The sequence below is a fragment of the Rattus norvegicus genome, chromosome 12 (assembly GCF_036323735.1).
Source record: "Rattus norvegicus strain BN/NHsdMcwi chromosome 12, GRCr8, whole genome shotgun sequence".
Taxonomy (NCBI): domain Eukaryota; kingdom Metazoa; phylum Chordata; class Mammalia; order Rodentia; family Muridae; genus Rattus; species Rattus norvegicus.
The window spans coordinates 44694456-44709285 of NC_086030.1; the positions used below are offsets into that span (position 1 = coordinate 44694456).

Sequence of the window (14830 nt, forward strand, 5' to 3'; positions counted from 1 at the left end):
ATGACTGGAAACCCAAAGAGATGCCTGCAGGATGCCAATTACAGTATTAACCATGGCTACGTGGCTCCCAGTGAGCAGGGGTGGTGTTATTATCTTTTCTTGCTTGTGTTTTATACAGAAACAGCTTCCAAATAAGGGGATTACCTAATTAGAATTATAGCTGAAATTATCTTTTAAAAGGATTTGGAAACAAAAGCTTATAATAGAATTTATGTGTGTGTGCATGTGTGTATTCATATGTGTTGTTCATGGGCACGTATGTGTTCATGTGTGCTCATATGTGTACATGTTCGTTGTGTGTTCATGTGTGTGCTCATATGTGTATATGTGTTCATGTGTGTGCTCATATGTCTATATATTCATGTGTGTGTTCATGTGTGCATATGTGTGTCTGTGTAAGTGCTCATGAGGCATGGCTAGAGCTTTCTTCCTCTATCCCTCTCCACCATAGTTGTTTCAAGGACAAGAGAGCAAGATCTTGTTGTGCAGAAGCAACAGCTTGACCCTGAAAATGGGTTGCTCACCGGCAAGTCTGATAACAACCTGAGTTTGATCCCCAAGACGCATGAGGTGGAAGAAAAGACTGACTGCTGAAAGAAAGAAAGCTGTCTTCTAACCTCCACATGCATGCTGAGGTGTGTTCATGCACGTATGCACCCAGATGTCCTATCCTCTTTTATAACTTTCTGAACTTTGGGGGCTTCCTCAGTACCCAGCATTCCTTTTGGTGAACAGAGGCTCCTTTTCATACATGCTGTGTCTTTGGTAATGCCAAGTAAAGCCAAGAAGGAAGGAAGGAAAAAGGAGAGAGAGAGAGAGAGAGAGAGAGAGAGAGAGAGAGAGATCAGAGGCAGCAACATCTGAGAATGTAGTAGACGGGAATGTAATGAAGGCCGAGACGCCCCAGCCGACCACACTCAAGGCTCCAGCAGACTAAAGAGTCCTCTTCTGTTTATTGTTCTCTGTATTTTTGGCTTGTTTTTTTTTTTTTTAATTTGGTTTGGTTTGGGTCTTTTGGTTGGGTTGGTTGATTGGGTTTCTTTGTTGGTGGTTTTGTTTTATTTTACTCTGTTGTATTTTTCAAGATCTCCCATGTTCCAGGCTAACCTCCAATTTACTATGTAGCCTAGGATGGCTGTTTTTGAACTGATCCCCCTGCCTCTGCCCCCTGAGTACTGGGGTGTCAGGCACCTGCCACTACATCTGGTATATACTGTGCGGCCCCCAGCATGAAGCCACAGCCTTGTACACGTTAGGAAGGTCCTACCAGCTGAGTTGCATCCTCAGCCCTGTTTTCTTGCTTCCTCACTGTTCTTCTATAAAGGCTGAAGAGAGGCTTCCAGGAGGCAGGACTTAGACCCACCCAGAGCATGTGATATACACCACCCATGCGCCAAAAATGAAAAAGCCAAAGTGGTCTTAATCCGATCAAAAGCCTCCTAACGTACACACTTGAAAAGTCACGGGGCTTCGCAGTTTTGGAAGCCTCTATTATCTTCTGAAAAACCTGTGTGACCTCCGTTGCTCTGTCTCACCACCATTAAGAAGAAATAAAAGTAGATGGCAGGCTGCCAGGTTCCCATGGGAGCATGGTCAGCAGGGATGAAGGGCAGAATCAGACACAGGGGACGATGTATGCCCTCTTACCTACTTCCTGTAGAGATCATTCTAGAATCAAAGCTGTCCTGAGTAGTAAGAAACAAAACAGAAAAAGTATATTTATGGCTAATATATATGTGCTTGTGTGTCTATGTGTGTGCAGACCTGTATATGTTTTGCATGTGTGTAATAAGTATGTACATGTGTGTAATGTGTATGTGCATATGTGCAAATGTTTGTGCATATGTACATAAGTGTGTGCACATACATGTGTGTATATTTGTATGTATATGTGCATACATGTATGTGTGTATACATATATTTGTGCCTGTGTGTACATGTGTATATCATATACATATGTGTAATGTGTATTTGCACATATGTACATATGTATGTGTGTACATGTGTATATATATTTGTGTATGTATATATTTGTGCATATGTATATTGTGCATACATGTGTATGTACATTTTGTGTTTGTGCATGTATGTGTGCATATGTGTATGTGTATGTGTGTGCATATTTGTATATGTATGTATACATGCATATGTGTTTGTACTTGTGCATGTGTGCATTCATTTGTATATGTGTGTACTTATGTGCATATATATGTGTGCATTCATTTGTATATGTGTGCATATGTGTATGTGTTCATGGGTGTGGACAAGTCCTACAGAGCAACTTCTTTCATCACACCATGTTTCCCAAAATATTCCCTTCTAAGTCCATCAATCTCTTCTTTCCAATGCCCATTAAATTGATACCACCATCTGCTAACAGCTCATAACCTCAGACTTAAAAGCCTGAACATATTCCAAGCTCTTTGGTCAACCAACTTAGGTGACTGAGCCTCCCCAGGGTCAAAGCCAAGGTCCCAAGACTACTTCCTGGTGGAAGCCCAGGGCTACTTATAACATGTTAAGTAGGAGCTGCCCTTCCCCCAGTCTTATTGTTAGAACTTAGTGACCACTGCATTCCTTTCCTCTGCTATTACCTTAAAGTGAATTGGGGAGGGGGGTCCCTGGATATGGGCAGGGACCTGTTCCCTTAAGGAAGAACCGACCTCAATACTGACACAGACAGAAGACCATCATAGGCAAAACTTAAGCCTCCAGGATCCTGATACAGAACCCCAGCACCATTGGACATGACTGGGTCTATTTGAAAGACCTTGAGGAAGGATCAGATTAGGTGTGTCTAGAATGAAGCTCTCCTGGAGAGAGGTCAACCCTGAGAACACAAAGGGGCTGCTTCTCACATAAGTCCAGCCTGCAGATAGAATGCCATAGGTCCCTCTGGGACCCAGCTCTAAACAGGGAGCTATAAGCAACTGAGGAACGCTGAGAGCGGCAGAAATGGCCTTCCCCAAGGATGAGCACACAGATCGATTATCTAACACCAAATGTTCAGCTCTCGAAACATATATCAATGTACATAACACCGTATGGATTCAGCAGCTATACTTATATATTTATGAATATAGTTTCAAAAACAGATGCCATGAACTTAAGACAGAGTAAGGGATAAGGGTGCATGGGAGGGTTAGAGGGAGAAAATGATATAAGTATATTTTAATTTAATTTTAGTATATATATCACTTAAGTTTAATGTATAGAATTAAATAATTATAATTGAATGATATAAATATATTTTAATTTTAATGTCAATGTATAATAAATAATGTAATGCTTCTCTATATAATTATATAATTATAATGGAATGATATAAATATATTTTGATTCAAATTTTAATATATGATATATAATTTGATTTTGATTTACATAATTATATAATTATAATTTAATGATATAAATAAATTTTTAAAATAGATGCCGAACTTAAGACAGAGTAAGGAGGAAGGGTGCATGAGAGGGTTGGAGGGAAGAAAATGATATCATTATATTAATAATAATTTAAATTAATCCCAATTATATTTAAATTTAATAAGAAGTATTCTTTAATGCTAGAAAGTGACCCCAGACCTCTTAGCACTTTCCATCCTGGCAATTTCACACCTAGCCTTCCTGGTTCTCTCCCCCACATCCTCCCCTCGAGTCTCCGGGCTTCTGTCTCTGCGGCTCTCATGAAATCATGAACCTCACATCTTCTGAGGGACATCTCCAAGGTTTCCAACTGCCTGAACTCCCTCCATCTGACCTCATCCTCCCCTCCACAGCCCCTCAGAAGAGGCATCACCTCCCTAGGATGAGAGACTACAGCCAAAGCCAGCTGGAAGCTGCTTTTATAGACATAGATGGTCCTACTGGAATACGGCCCGCCCATCTGCTCACCTGCCATGGACAGGCTGCTTTAGCTGTTGAGCATTGACAATACAAACCCATTCTGCTGGCACAGCCAAAAATATTTACCCTGTTTACTATCTGGCCCTTCACTCCTGCCTGAGAGGATCCTAGTTCTCTTGTTTGTGGCAAAATAAACTTAAAGTACAACTGACAGTTTCCAAGCCTTTCTGAATGTAACCTCAAAGGTGTTGAATAGATTCACAGGTTATATAAACGACACCAACGGTCACCAGAGGACGTTCTCTCTGTGAATTCAGTTCCCATTGAATAATGGTACCCCATTTCTCTCCCCTTTACCCCAATCTGCCACCATTCCTCTCCCCGGTCTACAGCCTCAGGCCCTCTAGCTTTGAACTTTCGTGCCTGGCTTCCTCTGTCCCTCAGCCTACTGTTATCAGCTCCTTTCATGTCATAGCAGATGCTAGAACTGCCCCCCTCTGACTGCGGAACACCATCCCCTCTATGGAGAGGCCCTGCCTCTCTCTTCCTCTAGAAGCTGTTGAAGGACGTCCCTGACTTTCGAGGTCATCTCAGTTATGTGCCCAGGCCCCAGAGCCATAGGGGCCTTCTGCCCACCTCTTCCCCACCCACCGTCACCCACAGGAGCCTGGATTTCAAACACCTCATAAGAAAACAAAGAATGACTGAGTAACCACATCTTACATCGACACTATGTGGAAATGGCAACTATGTTGAAAGAGTCATATACCTTTTTATTTCAACTCATTTTACTATGTCTACCAGATACTTCAAGGCTACCATGTAACTTTTCCCTGTGTCTAGGGCCAGCAGGAAAGTGACCTGCAGAGTCCAGCACACCTTCCTGCCTCTACCCACAGGATAAGCATTTCTGGCTCAGTGGGCTGTACCCAATCCTGTCATTGTTCTGCTAAAGGACTCCCGGGTAACACTAAAGGGGTGGCTTAGCTGTGTTCCAGTGAGTTTTAATCTGCAAAATGGGCCACAACTTAGATTCAGTTCCAAGCCACGATATGCCTGCCGATAGCCAGAAATATCAAAGGCTCTCAGGTAAAAAACTAACTGGGAGGACTAGAAAATTCCATCCACTCCATTATCTCAGAACACTCAGTGCAACCCTGCGTTCCTTCATTTAGACCGGCAGACACAAGACTGTCTGTTCCTGACTCCCTCTCCCCACCCCCCACTCCCACCACCCCACTCAACCCCCGAGGAGAGGCTCCTTGGGTTCAGTCACCCCAGCGCATCCAGGGGCCTCACTCACTTGGGCGTGTTGGCCTCGTCTACGCGGTTCCCGAGCTGGAACTCATGGGATTTGCTCCTGTGCAGTGCTGTGAAACCAGGGATCAGGTGGATGAGCTTCCGAGAGGAGGGGGGTGGAGTCCCCGGAGGCTTCAGCTTGTTTTTTCTCCTCATGGGTGGTGTGCCAGGAGGGGTCACGGTGGTGACAATATTCGGAGTGCGAGGTGGGGTGCGGACTACGTGCCGCTGCCGGGGTGATGGGGGCAGGGAGCGGTGACCTGATTCCAGGGGCGGCGGTGGGCACAAGCTCTGGTAGGCGTCTACAGTAAGTCTGTCCACATGGGTGTATACAGGGGCCCCAGGCGTAGGGCTGGTGTGACAGAAGTGCTGGGGACACTTGGACTGGACCCTGGGGCTCTGGGAGAGGCGGGTTCGGATCCACGGGCTGGGCTCCGGGGGACACACAGGGTTGCTCTCCTGGCCTGGCTCCGTGGTGGGCCACTGGATGATCCAGTCTTGTTTGGAGAGATTCCCTCCTGAGAAGGAACAAAGGAACAGAGAGATACTGGTAAGGAAGGGGTCGCTGTGGGTAGAGATCCACCATTGGTACCTTATCAAAGGTAAGTCACACCAAGCGCATCTTACCTCCTAGCAGCCTACACTCAGCACAATGCACCTTCTGCACCTTGTCTGCATATCCCCTCACACCTCAGGCCACACGCTTCCTGCTGTGCTCACACCTCCTGCTGTGTGCTCACACCTCCTGCTGTGTGCTCACACCTCCTGCTGTGTGCACACACCTCCCGCTGTGTATACATGCCTCCTGCAGCACCTTATATCCACCTCACACTTCATGATGATCACCTTGTATGTAGCTCACGGTGTGTTCACACCTCATACATACTTCACGCCATATGCAATGCATCACACGCACGCACACACACCTTATGCTGTATGCACAGACCTCATGGCATGTGCACACACCTCACACAATGTGCTCACCTATCATACATGTACTGCAGCACGTACACCTCGCATCATATGCACATCCCAATCATAGACCCCCCTCATGCAACATACATGTCCCATCATAGACAGGCCGCAGCACATACCTTACCATAAACACATCAGACTGTAACCATATCAAAGCACGTACGTGTTACATCATGTGTGCCTTACTCTACAAACATGTTCTTCATTAGTATATTATACCATGTGCATGTCCATCAGATGCACATTTGACTGTGCATATAGACCACATGCTCAGTGTCATATGCATGAGATGATGTGCTCATTATACCACACGCACAACAGTACACACGTGTGCTACATCATAGGCACATTTACAACAGCTGATCACACCCCTTGGCCCTCACAAACAAAACCGGAGTGCCTTTGTTTGCCTCCCCTTGCCTTCCACTGTTCCGTGGCTTCGAAGCCCACATCTCAAAGACTTCGTAAAGCAAAGCAGCTGGTCCTTGCCTTTTATGAGTCCCGACATTCAAGAATAATGTTTCCCGACGGGGCGACCTTAGTGCCTGTATCCATCATGGACACAGACTTGACGGAGAAGCACACACATTCCTGGAAGCCTTTTGCAAGGTGATAGGGAGGGAAACAGAGTTTGTGATGCTCAGAGACAGTGAGCAACAGACACAGGTGTGATACTGCTGCACGGAGGAGCCAAGTATCCGTGCATGGAGCTCCGTGGGTCCCTGGGGACTACAAGGGACTGATGTTACAGGGCTTACTCCCCGACTCCATTTCCACAACCTCACAGAGAACAACTCTTTAAGTTCAGGATTTTGACAGTGGTGTAGACACGTGAGCCCGCCTTGGCACAACATTATGAAGAACCAAACACATAGTCATACATGTGCACATGTGTGGGGGCGTGTGCACGTACATGCACACATACACACACGCATGTATACACAAAGCGCCGAACATATCTGGGCGAGCCCACTGGACGGTATCCTTACCAGTACCCTGGCTATGACTCTAACAAACAAGATACAGCCATTAACAGAAACTGAGTGAAGCCTTGCAGATCCCCTCGGTAGTGTGTTCTGACAACAGTAAATGGATCCACAAGCCCCCACTCCCCCCAGTGAAAGTCCTCAGTTAGCCCAAGCGACACAGCAAGTCCCCATCCCAGACACCCAAAGCCAAAGCAAGCGGTTTAGTTAAGAAACTGTAGGATGGGCCCAGTGTGGTGGTGCAAGCCTTTGATCCAGGACTCAGGAGGCAGAGGCGGGAGGATCTCTGTGAGTTCGAGGCCAGCCTGGTCTACAAAGGGAGTCCAGGACAACCAAGGCACAGAGAAACTCTGTCTTGAAAAAACAAAAAGGAAGGGAGGGAGGGAAGAAGGGAGGAAGGGAGGAAGAGAGGAAGGGTGTTAGAGGAGAAAGAGTAGGGGAGGAGGCTTCCTCAGGATGTGGCCAGGAGGCCACATATCAACTGGCAGAATTGTCACAATACCAACAGTTAAGATGGGTGGGATGACATCTGAGGGATGACTGGGGTTGGGGGAATGGTGTGTGGGGGTCCGGGGCATAGGTGTGGTAAGAAGAAGGCTGGCTTGTTGTAGCATTTACTTTTTAAAGATTTATTTATTTATTATATATAAGTACACTGTAGCTGTCTTCAGACACACCAGAAGAGGGCATCAGATCCCATTACAGATGGTTGTGAGCCACCATGTGGTTGCTGGGAATTGAACTCAGGACCTCTGGAAGAGCAATCAGTGCTCTTAACCGCTGAGCCATCTCTCCAGCCCCCTGTATCATTTACTTTTTAATTCTTCCAGAACTCCCTCAAAGAGAACAGAGCCAGTTTCCAAGACAACCTACAGTAAAGAATGTGGACTGAGGTTCTTGGACAGCAGCTGAGTTGAACAGAAGTAAAGACCCACTCTGAGCCAGCATTTCCCCCTCGCGTGCTATGTGGATAGCACAAGGCAAATCAGAAGATTCAGACCAGATCAGAAGAGTCAGAGCAAATCAGAAGAGTCAGACCAGATCAGAAGAGTCAAAGCAGATGATAAGACGCAGACCTTTGTGAGGCAACATGTGGCCTTGCCTCAACCTCAAGACAGAAACCTGAGTCAAAGGGTCTAGCAATGCCACAGGTTGGCGTCTTAACCCCAACACCCTATTTGCAAATCAAGTCCCTGCAGATAGGACTGAGCCGAGTTCATCCTGGACAAGGCCATCCCTAATCAGCTGTGGTCTCGTGAGGAGGAGAGGAGCCAAGCGCGATGGCACGCACCGGCCATCCCAGGCACCCAGGAGACTGAGGCAGAAACATCACAAGTCTAAGGTCATCCTGGGCTACACACTGGCATCTGTTTCTATAGAGAGAGGACACAGACAGTGAAGTGAAGACAGAGAGAGAGCCTGGCAGGATGAAGCAGTAAGCCAGGGGGTGGGAGGACTGTCCATCACCTCCCAGGTACAGAACGGGAGCGGAGGGGCTGGGATCAGACCCACAGAGTGGCGGGAGGCTATGCTTTGCTATTTGACTCCAAGCCCTGGAGACTGTGAGTGCGTGAGCTTGTGTTAGTTTGCTCTCTTACGGCACCTACATCCCTAGCATGGCTGCCGAGGGGAAAGACCATGTGTGTAACCACTGAAGAGAGTTATCAAAGCTGACATATCAGGCCAGATGTGGTGGCACACACATTTACCCCAGCACAGAGGAAGGTAGATCTCTGGGACTTCCTGTCTCAAAAACAAACAAACAAACAAACAAACAAAAAGTTCCTGTCTTAAACAAACAGGGGTGGGAGCTGGGGTTGGAGAAATGACTCAGTGTTTAAAATAGGTTATAGCTGCGATGAAAGGCACAAGTTCAGTTCCCAGAACCCACCTTAGTATGCTCACAACCACCTGTAACTCCAACACCCCCTGGGTGCCTCTGATGCCCTCTGCTGGCCACTGAGCGTACCTGCACTCACGTGCACATACCCGCACATATAGGTACATATAATTTTGGAAATAACAAATGGGAAGAAAAACAACATTTGGGAGACAGTGGCTGGTCTCAGAGTTTGGGGGGGTGTGTCAGTTACTTCATCTTCCTGGAAGTGGGTCACTGACCTGTTTAATAAAGTTTCAGATGAGTAAAAGGACTTGATCAAACTCCCACCAAAGATGGAGACCGGTGCCTCTGCCTTTCCTATTAACCAGAGCATCCCTCAGCTGGAGGATGGGGGCCTGACTCACTGCCGCCCATGACCCACTCTTCCTCCTAGGACAGACGGACAGGCACTCCACTGGTTTCAGGGACTCACCCCCTTGAAGCATTTCTTCAAAATTAAAGAGATAGAAAAAGAAAGATACCCCACCATGCCAACCACATTCCCTTCCCTGGCTTATCTGCCTCCTCTCCATACCCAGAGGCTCAAATTCAGAAGTTCAGGCGCTAAGAAGAGCAAAGCTTTCTTCATTTCTTTACCCAAACCTCTCAACCACGAGCATTGACTCGGCAGCAGCAGGGCGTAAGAGGCGCCCAGCTGATGGGCTGTGTTATCAGCAACCCCCCCCCTTTTGATCCTCTTTTTAATAAAGTCTAAGGGGGGAAAAGGTAATTTTTCATTTTAAATAGGGCAGGTGTGGTGGCACGGGCTCCTGGGTTATTAATCGTCACCCTTGCCTCCCTCCTGTCATCCGTTTCTGGGAAAAAATCATTTCATTTCAAGTCTTGACATGGGCGGGGAGAAGGGAATAGATTTTAAAAAATGAAAGGTCTGAGGACTGATTAAAGGAATTTCAAGGCATACGGGGTTTTTTTCCTCTCTTATTTTTTTTTTCTTTTGACATTCTCTGATAAGGGACTGGTAGGAATAAAAGCCATTCGAGAGGGAGAAAATGATTTCAGAAAGTCTAGGCGACTGTCTGCCTTCTTTGTCCCGTTCTATTGAAACCGTACAAACAGGCAAAATGCACGGCTTAGAAGTCTGGATTTCGTAACCAGAGTCACACACACCTTAGCTCTTCTGAAGCAGCTGGGGAAGGGGTGGGCCCAGCTGGCCCCACCCCCACTGTTCCAGGACTGCGTCCTGGGCCTTAGAACTTCCCTGACCATTTCAAAGTGCTTGCTGTTTTAATCACGCTGACTCTCAGGCAGGAAGCAGGGTCCGTAGACATGGCTGGAAAATATTTTTCCAGACTTGGGGGTTAGTTAAAGAATAGAAATAGCAGCTCCTGGGATTATGAGTTAAACACCCTGGATCCCTGATGCAAAATGCAGAAAGCTCCTAAGCCCAAAACATTTCTGGTGCCACCGTGAAGCACCAAGTGGAAAATTCCAGTGCAGACACGAGCACACTAAAAACACTCTGTTAAATCTGGGGCCACAGAGGTGATGCAGCAGATAAGGTGCTTGCCCCATAAACACCAGGATCTGTCTGTCCTTCCCTTATTTCAGTTGCTGGGATCAACCAAACCAACCTAGGGAGGGAAGGGGGCATTTGACTTACACATCCCCATCACAGTTCATCTCGGACAGAAGTCAAGGCAGGAACCGGGAGGCAGGAACAGGGAGGCACAGACCAGGAAGGAACGTGGCTTTCTGGCTAGTTCCTCATGGCTCGCTTAGCCTGCTTTCTTATACTACTTAGGACAGCGGTTGAGAACCACTAACCCAGGACTTCCTGCCCAGAGATGGCACTACCCACAGAGGGCTGGGCCCTAACATATGGATCGTTAATGTCCCTCAGACATGGTCACAGGCCAATCTAATGGAGGTAACTCCTCAACTAGTCTCTCTCTCTCTCTGTGTCTCTCTCTGTCTCTCTGTTTCTCTGTCTCTCTGTCTCTGTCTGTCTGTGTCTGTCTCTGTGTCTCTGTGTCTCTGTCTCTGTGTCTCTGTCTCTCTCTCTGCCCCTCTCTCTTCTCTCTCTCTCTCTCTCTCTCTCTCTCTCTCTCTCTCTCTCTCTCTGACCCTAGTTTGTGTCAATTTGACTAAAACTATCCCCAGGATCCAATAGCAGAATCCACGTAAAAGCCAACCAGATGTGGTACCCCAGTGTAGTCCCAGAAAGGGGGAGGCAGAGACTCAGGAGTCCCTAAGAAAGCCAGTGGGTCAGTCTCAACTAAACAGCAAACTCTAGATTCAACAAGAGACTCTGCCCAAGTAGAAAACAGGAAGAATGACAGCAAAAGACTCCCGATGCCAACCACAGTCCTCTATGCCCACAGATGCGTGCGTGTGTGCATGTGTGATTAGCTGCCAAGTTCATTAAATGAGAACTGCTCAAGAGACTGTCCCAACATACCTCTGGACATGTCTGTCTCACTTTCCAGGTATGACCAGAACTGAGGGCTTCGTCCCAATGGCTGGTTTCAGCCACTGTTGGGTCCTAAATCAGGATAGGTTGAGGTACCCATGGAGCTGTGTAAGGTGAGGCCTCATTGGAGGAAGTGAATCATGGGGCGGTGCCCTGAAAGATATCTCGTCCCCAGCCTCTTCCTGGCTGCCATGAGGTAAGGGGCTCCATCTCACCTGCCACAATTCACACACTCATGCTCACACAGCTGGTAATTCACCAACTGAGCCATCTCCTCAGCTGCGCAGAATGGCTTTAAGGTATGATCTTCGCTGGTATTTAGGATGGCCACAGTGTGGTGCCGTGGCCACGCCCATCCAGTTCAAGATGAGCTCCAACCCCGGAAGTAAGGCTTGCTGTCCCCATCAGTAATCACCGTCTCTTCCCATTCTCCCACACTCAGCAGCTAGGACACAGCCGCCGGTCTCTGAGGATCTGTCCTCACCATCTTTCCCATCAATGGGATCGCACCACGCATGGTGTTAGTGTCTGGCTTACTCTATCTCGTTCAAGCTTCGTCCACACTGCAGCACGGCTGAGTGCTTCCTTCTCGTGACTGAGGTCAACGCTGGCATCACAGCTTGTTTCTCTGCTCCACAGCCGTGTGTAGGCACAACACAGCGGGTTGACTTTCACCATGCAGGGAGGAACACGCATGCACGCACCAGAATCGTGTGGCTGTCTGTCTCCGACGCTTTGAGCGTAAAGTAGGAGTGGAATTGCTGGGCCGGGTGGTAACTCTCTTTAACCGCCCGGGGAAACCACTACACCATCTTCCTGGTTGGCTGTGGCATTCTTCACTCCCACCAGCCGCATGCAGTGGTTCTCATTTCTTTCCCCATCCTTTTACTACTGATCTTATCATAACTATTGTCACCATCACCACCATCACCACCATCACCACTGTCACGACCACCCTTGTGGGTATTTAGCAAATACAAGTAGCAGTGGCCACAGCTGAGGACACTGGGTGTTGAGTGGCCCAGGTCCCTCCCTGCTTCCTCTCCCCACCCCAACCACCCCCCACCTTACTTCATTACGCTCTTATTATAATCTTGTCAACACCACTGAGGAAATGAAAGCTCTTAAGAAAGTTGAATCCCCTGTCCAAGGCTGAGATCCCACTCAGTTCCTGGGATACAATATCCTCCACACCAGAGTCCATCCTCTCAGCCCAAAGGATTAACTATCCAAAACTGGAAAACCCCCCCTTTCCACTGGCTTGAGCAAGTTCCCACCACTGGATATTTGGAGCTGACGTTGGAGATCCAAGATGCTTGTTATCGGATGGGGAAACTGAGCCTCCAAGGCAAGCAGGGTTCTCAACCTAACGCTGCAACCTTCTTATACATGTTCCACATGCCCTGGTGTCCCTCAGCCATCAAATAACTATAATTTTGCTGCTGCTTTGAATCATAATGCAAATATTTAGGGGGACGGGCAGTTGTCAAATGGGTCGAAACTCCCAGGTTGAGAACCACTGCTCTGAGGAACACATCCCCTCCCTCATACAGAAAAGGCTTGGTCCAGCCATCCCCACCTATCCCCCCATTCTGATCCACCCCACTCAACCTCACCTAGGGAGAAGGCAGCCAGCAGGAGCTGGGCTAACTGCGCACATCCACAGTCAGGAAGCGAAGAGAAGCAAACGCTGCCACTCAGCCCACTTTCTCCATTGTATTCAGTCCAGAGTCCCAGCCCATGGGATGGAGCAGTCTGTACTCGGGGGTGGGGGTCTTCGGGGGTGGGAGTCTTCTCATCTCAGCTAACATAATCTAGATCATCCCCTACAGGTGTGTCCGTGGGGTCTCCTAGGAGATCTGCATTCCTGTCAGGTTGGTGGTCAGTATGAACCATCGGGCATTCTCTGAGAGCTATACGTGGAGTGGAAGGGTGAGGCCTTGCCCCCATCACAGTTGGGAGCAAGAGCATCAAAGGATTGGAAGGTTCTGCGGCCCCACTATGTGCAACTCTTGGTGGTAAGAACCATTTCAGAACATTGGTAAGTTCACACCCATGGAATCCACAAAGAGTTAGAATTGACTACACTCAAGTGTGTCTGTTTGACAACCATCTGGCCGGACGGAACCCTGCTCAAGACAAGTTTCCTGGGCTGACATGCCTACCCCGCCCAGGACCTGGCACCTCTGCAGAAGCTGCGGCTGGCACTTGCTTTTATTTACTTACATATAGCTTCTACTTCTTTGTCTTGATGTATATGTCGGATCATGTTCCAATAGATATTTGGCAACTGATTCGAATGGTTGACGAAGGAGCCAAGGGTTCAAGTGGTCACAGTGGTGCTGTCATTCCCACACCGTGTTCCCTAATGGTGTGGATGTGGGCCTGACCTACACAGATGTTCTAGGGGGGCCTGCATGGACCCCTGACACACACAGACCCACACAGAATGTCAGCAGGGACTTCCATGCCCCGTGAGCAATGATAACAGAGACTTCCTCCTTCTCTTCCTCCTCTTCCTCTTCCCCCTCTTCCTCTTCCCCCTCTTCCTCTTCCTCTTCCTCCTCTTCCTCCTCCTCCTCTCCCTCCTCCACATCCTCCTCCCCATCTTCCTCCTCCCCCTCCTCCTCTTCCTCCTCTTCTTCCTCCTCCTCCTCTTCCTCCTCCTCCTCTCCCTCCTCCCCATCCTCCTCTTCCTCCTCCTCCTCTTCCTCCTCCTCCTCTTCCCTGTCTGTCACCATCCCACAGAGGCACAGGTTCTAACTGTTGCTCTTAGCAAGCTCTACGCATGAGTTCTTTGCTTTCCTTACGCTGTCAACAACGTTTGCCTTTTCGCCTATAGGAAGTGCTTCATGGCTTCTTGCTGGCACACCCACTGTACCAGCTTCACTATATGTGTGCTCTGGGGGTAAGGCTCATTCGGTACTAAAAGTTGTTTGAATAAAAGCATCACACACACACCCACAGCTGGCTGGATAACCAAGAGAGCGTCTGAACAATGAATGGGAGGGTAGCATCCACAGTGTGGACACTCCAACTGAGGATCAGGAAATTAATAGGGTTTCTAAATGGTTAATGGGGGGATAATGTGTGCATCATAGATGTCCCAAGAGCTGATCAGAAAACCGAGAGAGCATCTAAACAACTAAAAGAAGGACAGCAATGTGGGCTCATCGGACGGAGCAACTCTCCATGCCCTAATCAGGTAGAGCAGGTTGGCTCAAGGCTTTCCCATCTACTCAGAACAATGCACAATACAAAATGTGTGGATGGTTTCAAGATGTTCTCTCAATTGACTGTGAGTCACTAAAACTGCCAAACACAGAACTGTGGGTGGCAGGGAGACACCTGTACCACTTGTTTAAGTAGCCAGCCTTGAAACACAGCAACTGGGGGTTATCCATGGTAGAACAG

The 14830-nt window shown here is 48.0% G+C and overlaps 1 protein-coding gene across 2 annotated transcripts in view; it reads right to left on the reverse strand.

Annotated features, from left to right (window-relative positions):
* Positions 1 to 14830, reverse strand: part of Ksr2 (kinase suppressor of ras 2) — a 385977-nt gene that overhangs the window by 231877 nt on the left and 139270 nt on the right. For both annotated transcript variants that reach the window (XM_006249485.5, XM_017598534.3), the window contains exon 4: positions 5147 to 5660. In XM_006249485.5, the coding sequence (XP_006249547.1) occupies positions 5147 to 5660 (514 nt within the window). The remainder of the gene's footprint in view (positions 1 to 5146; positions 5661 to 14830) is intronic.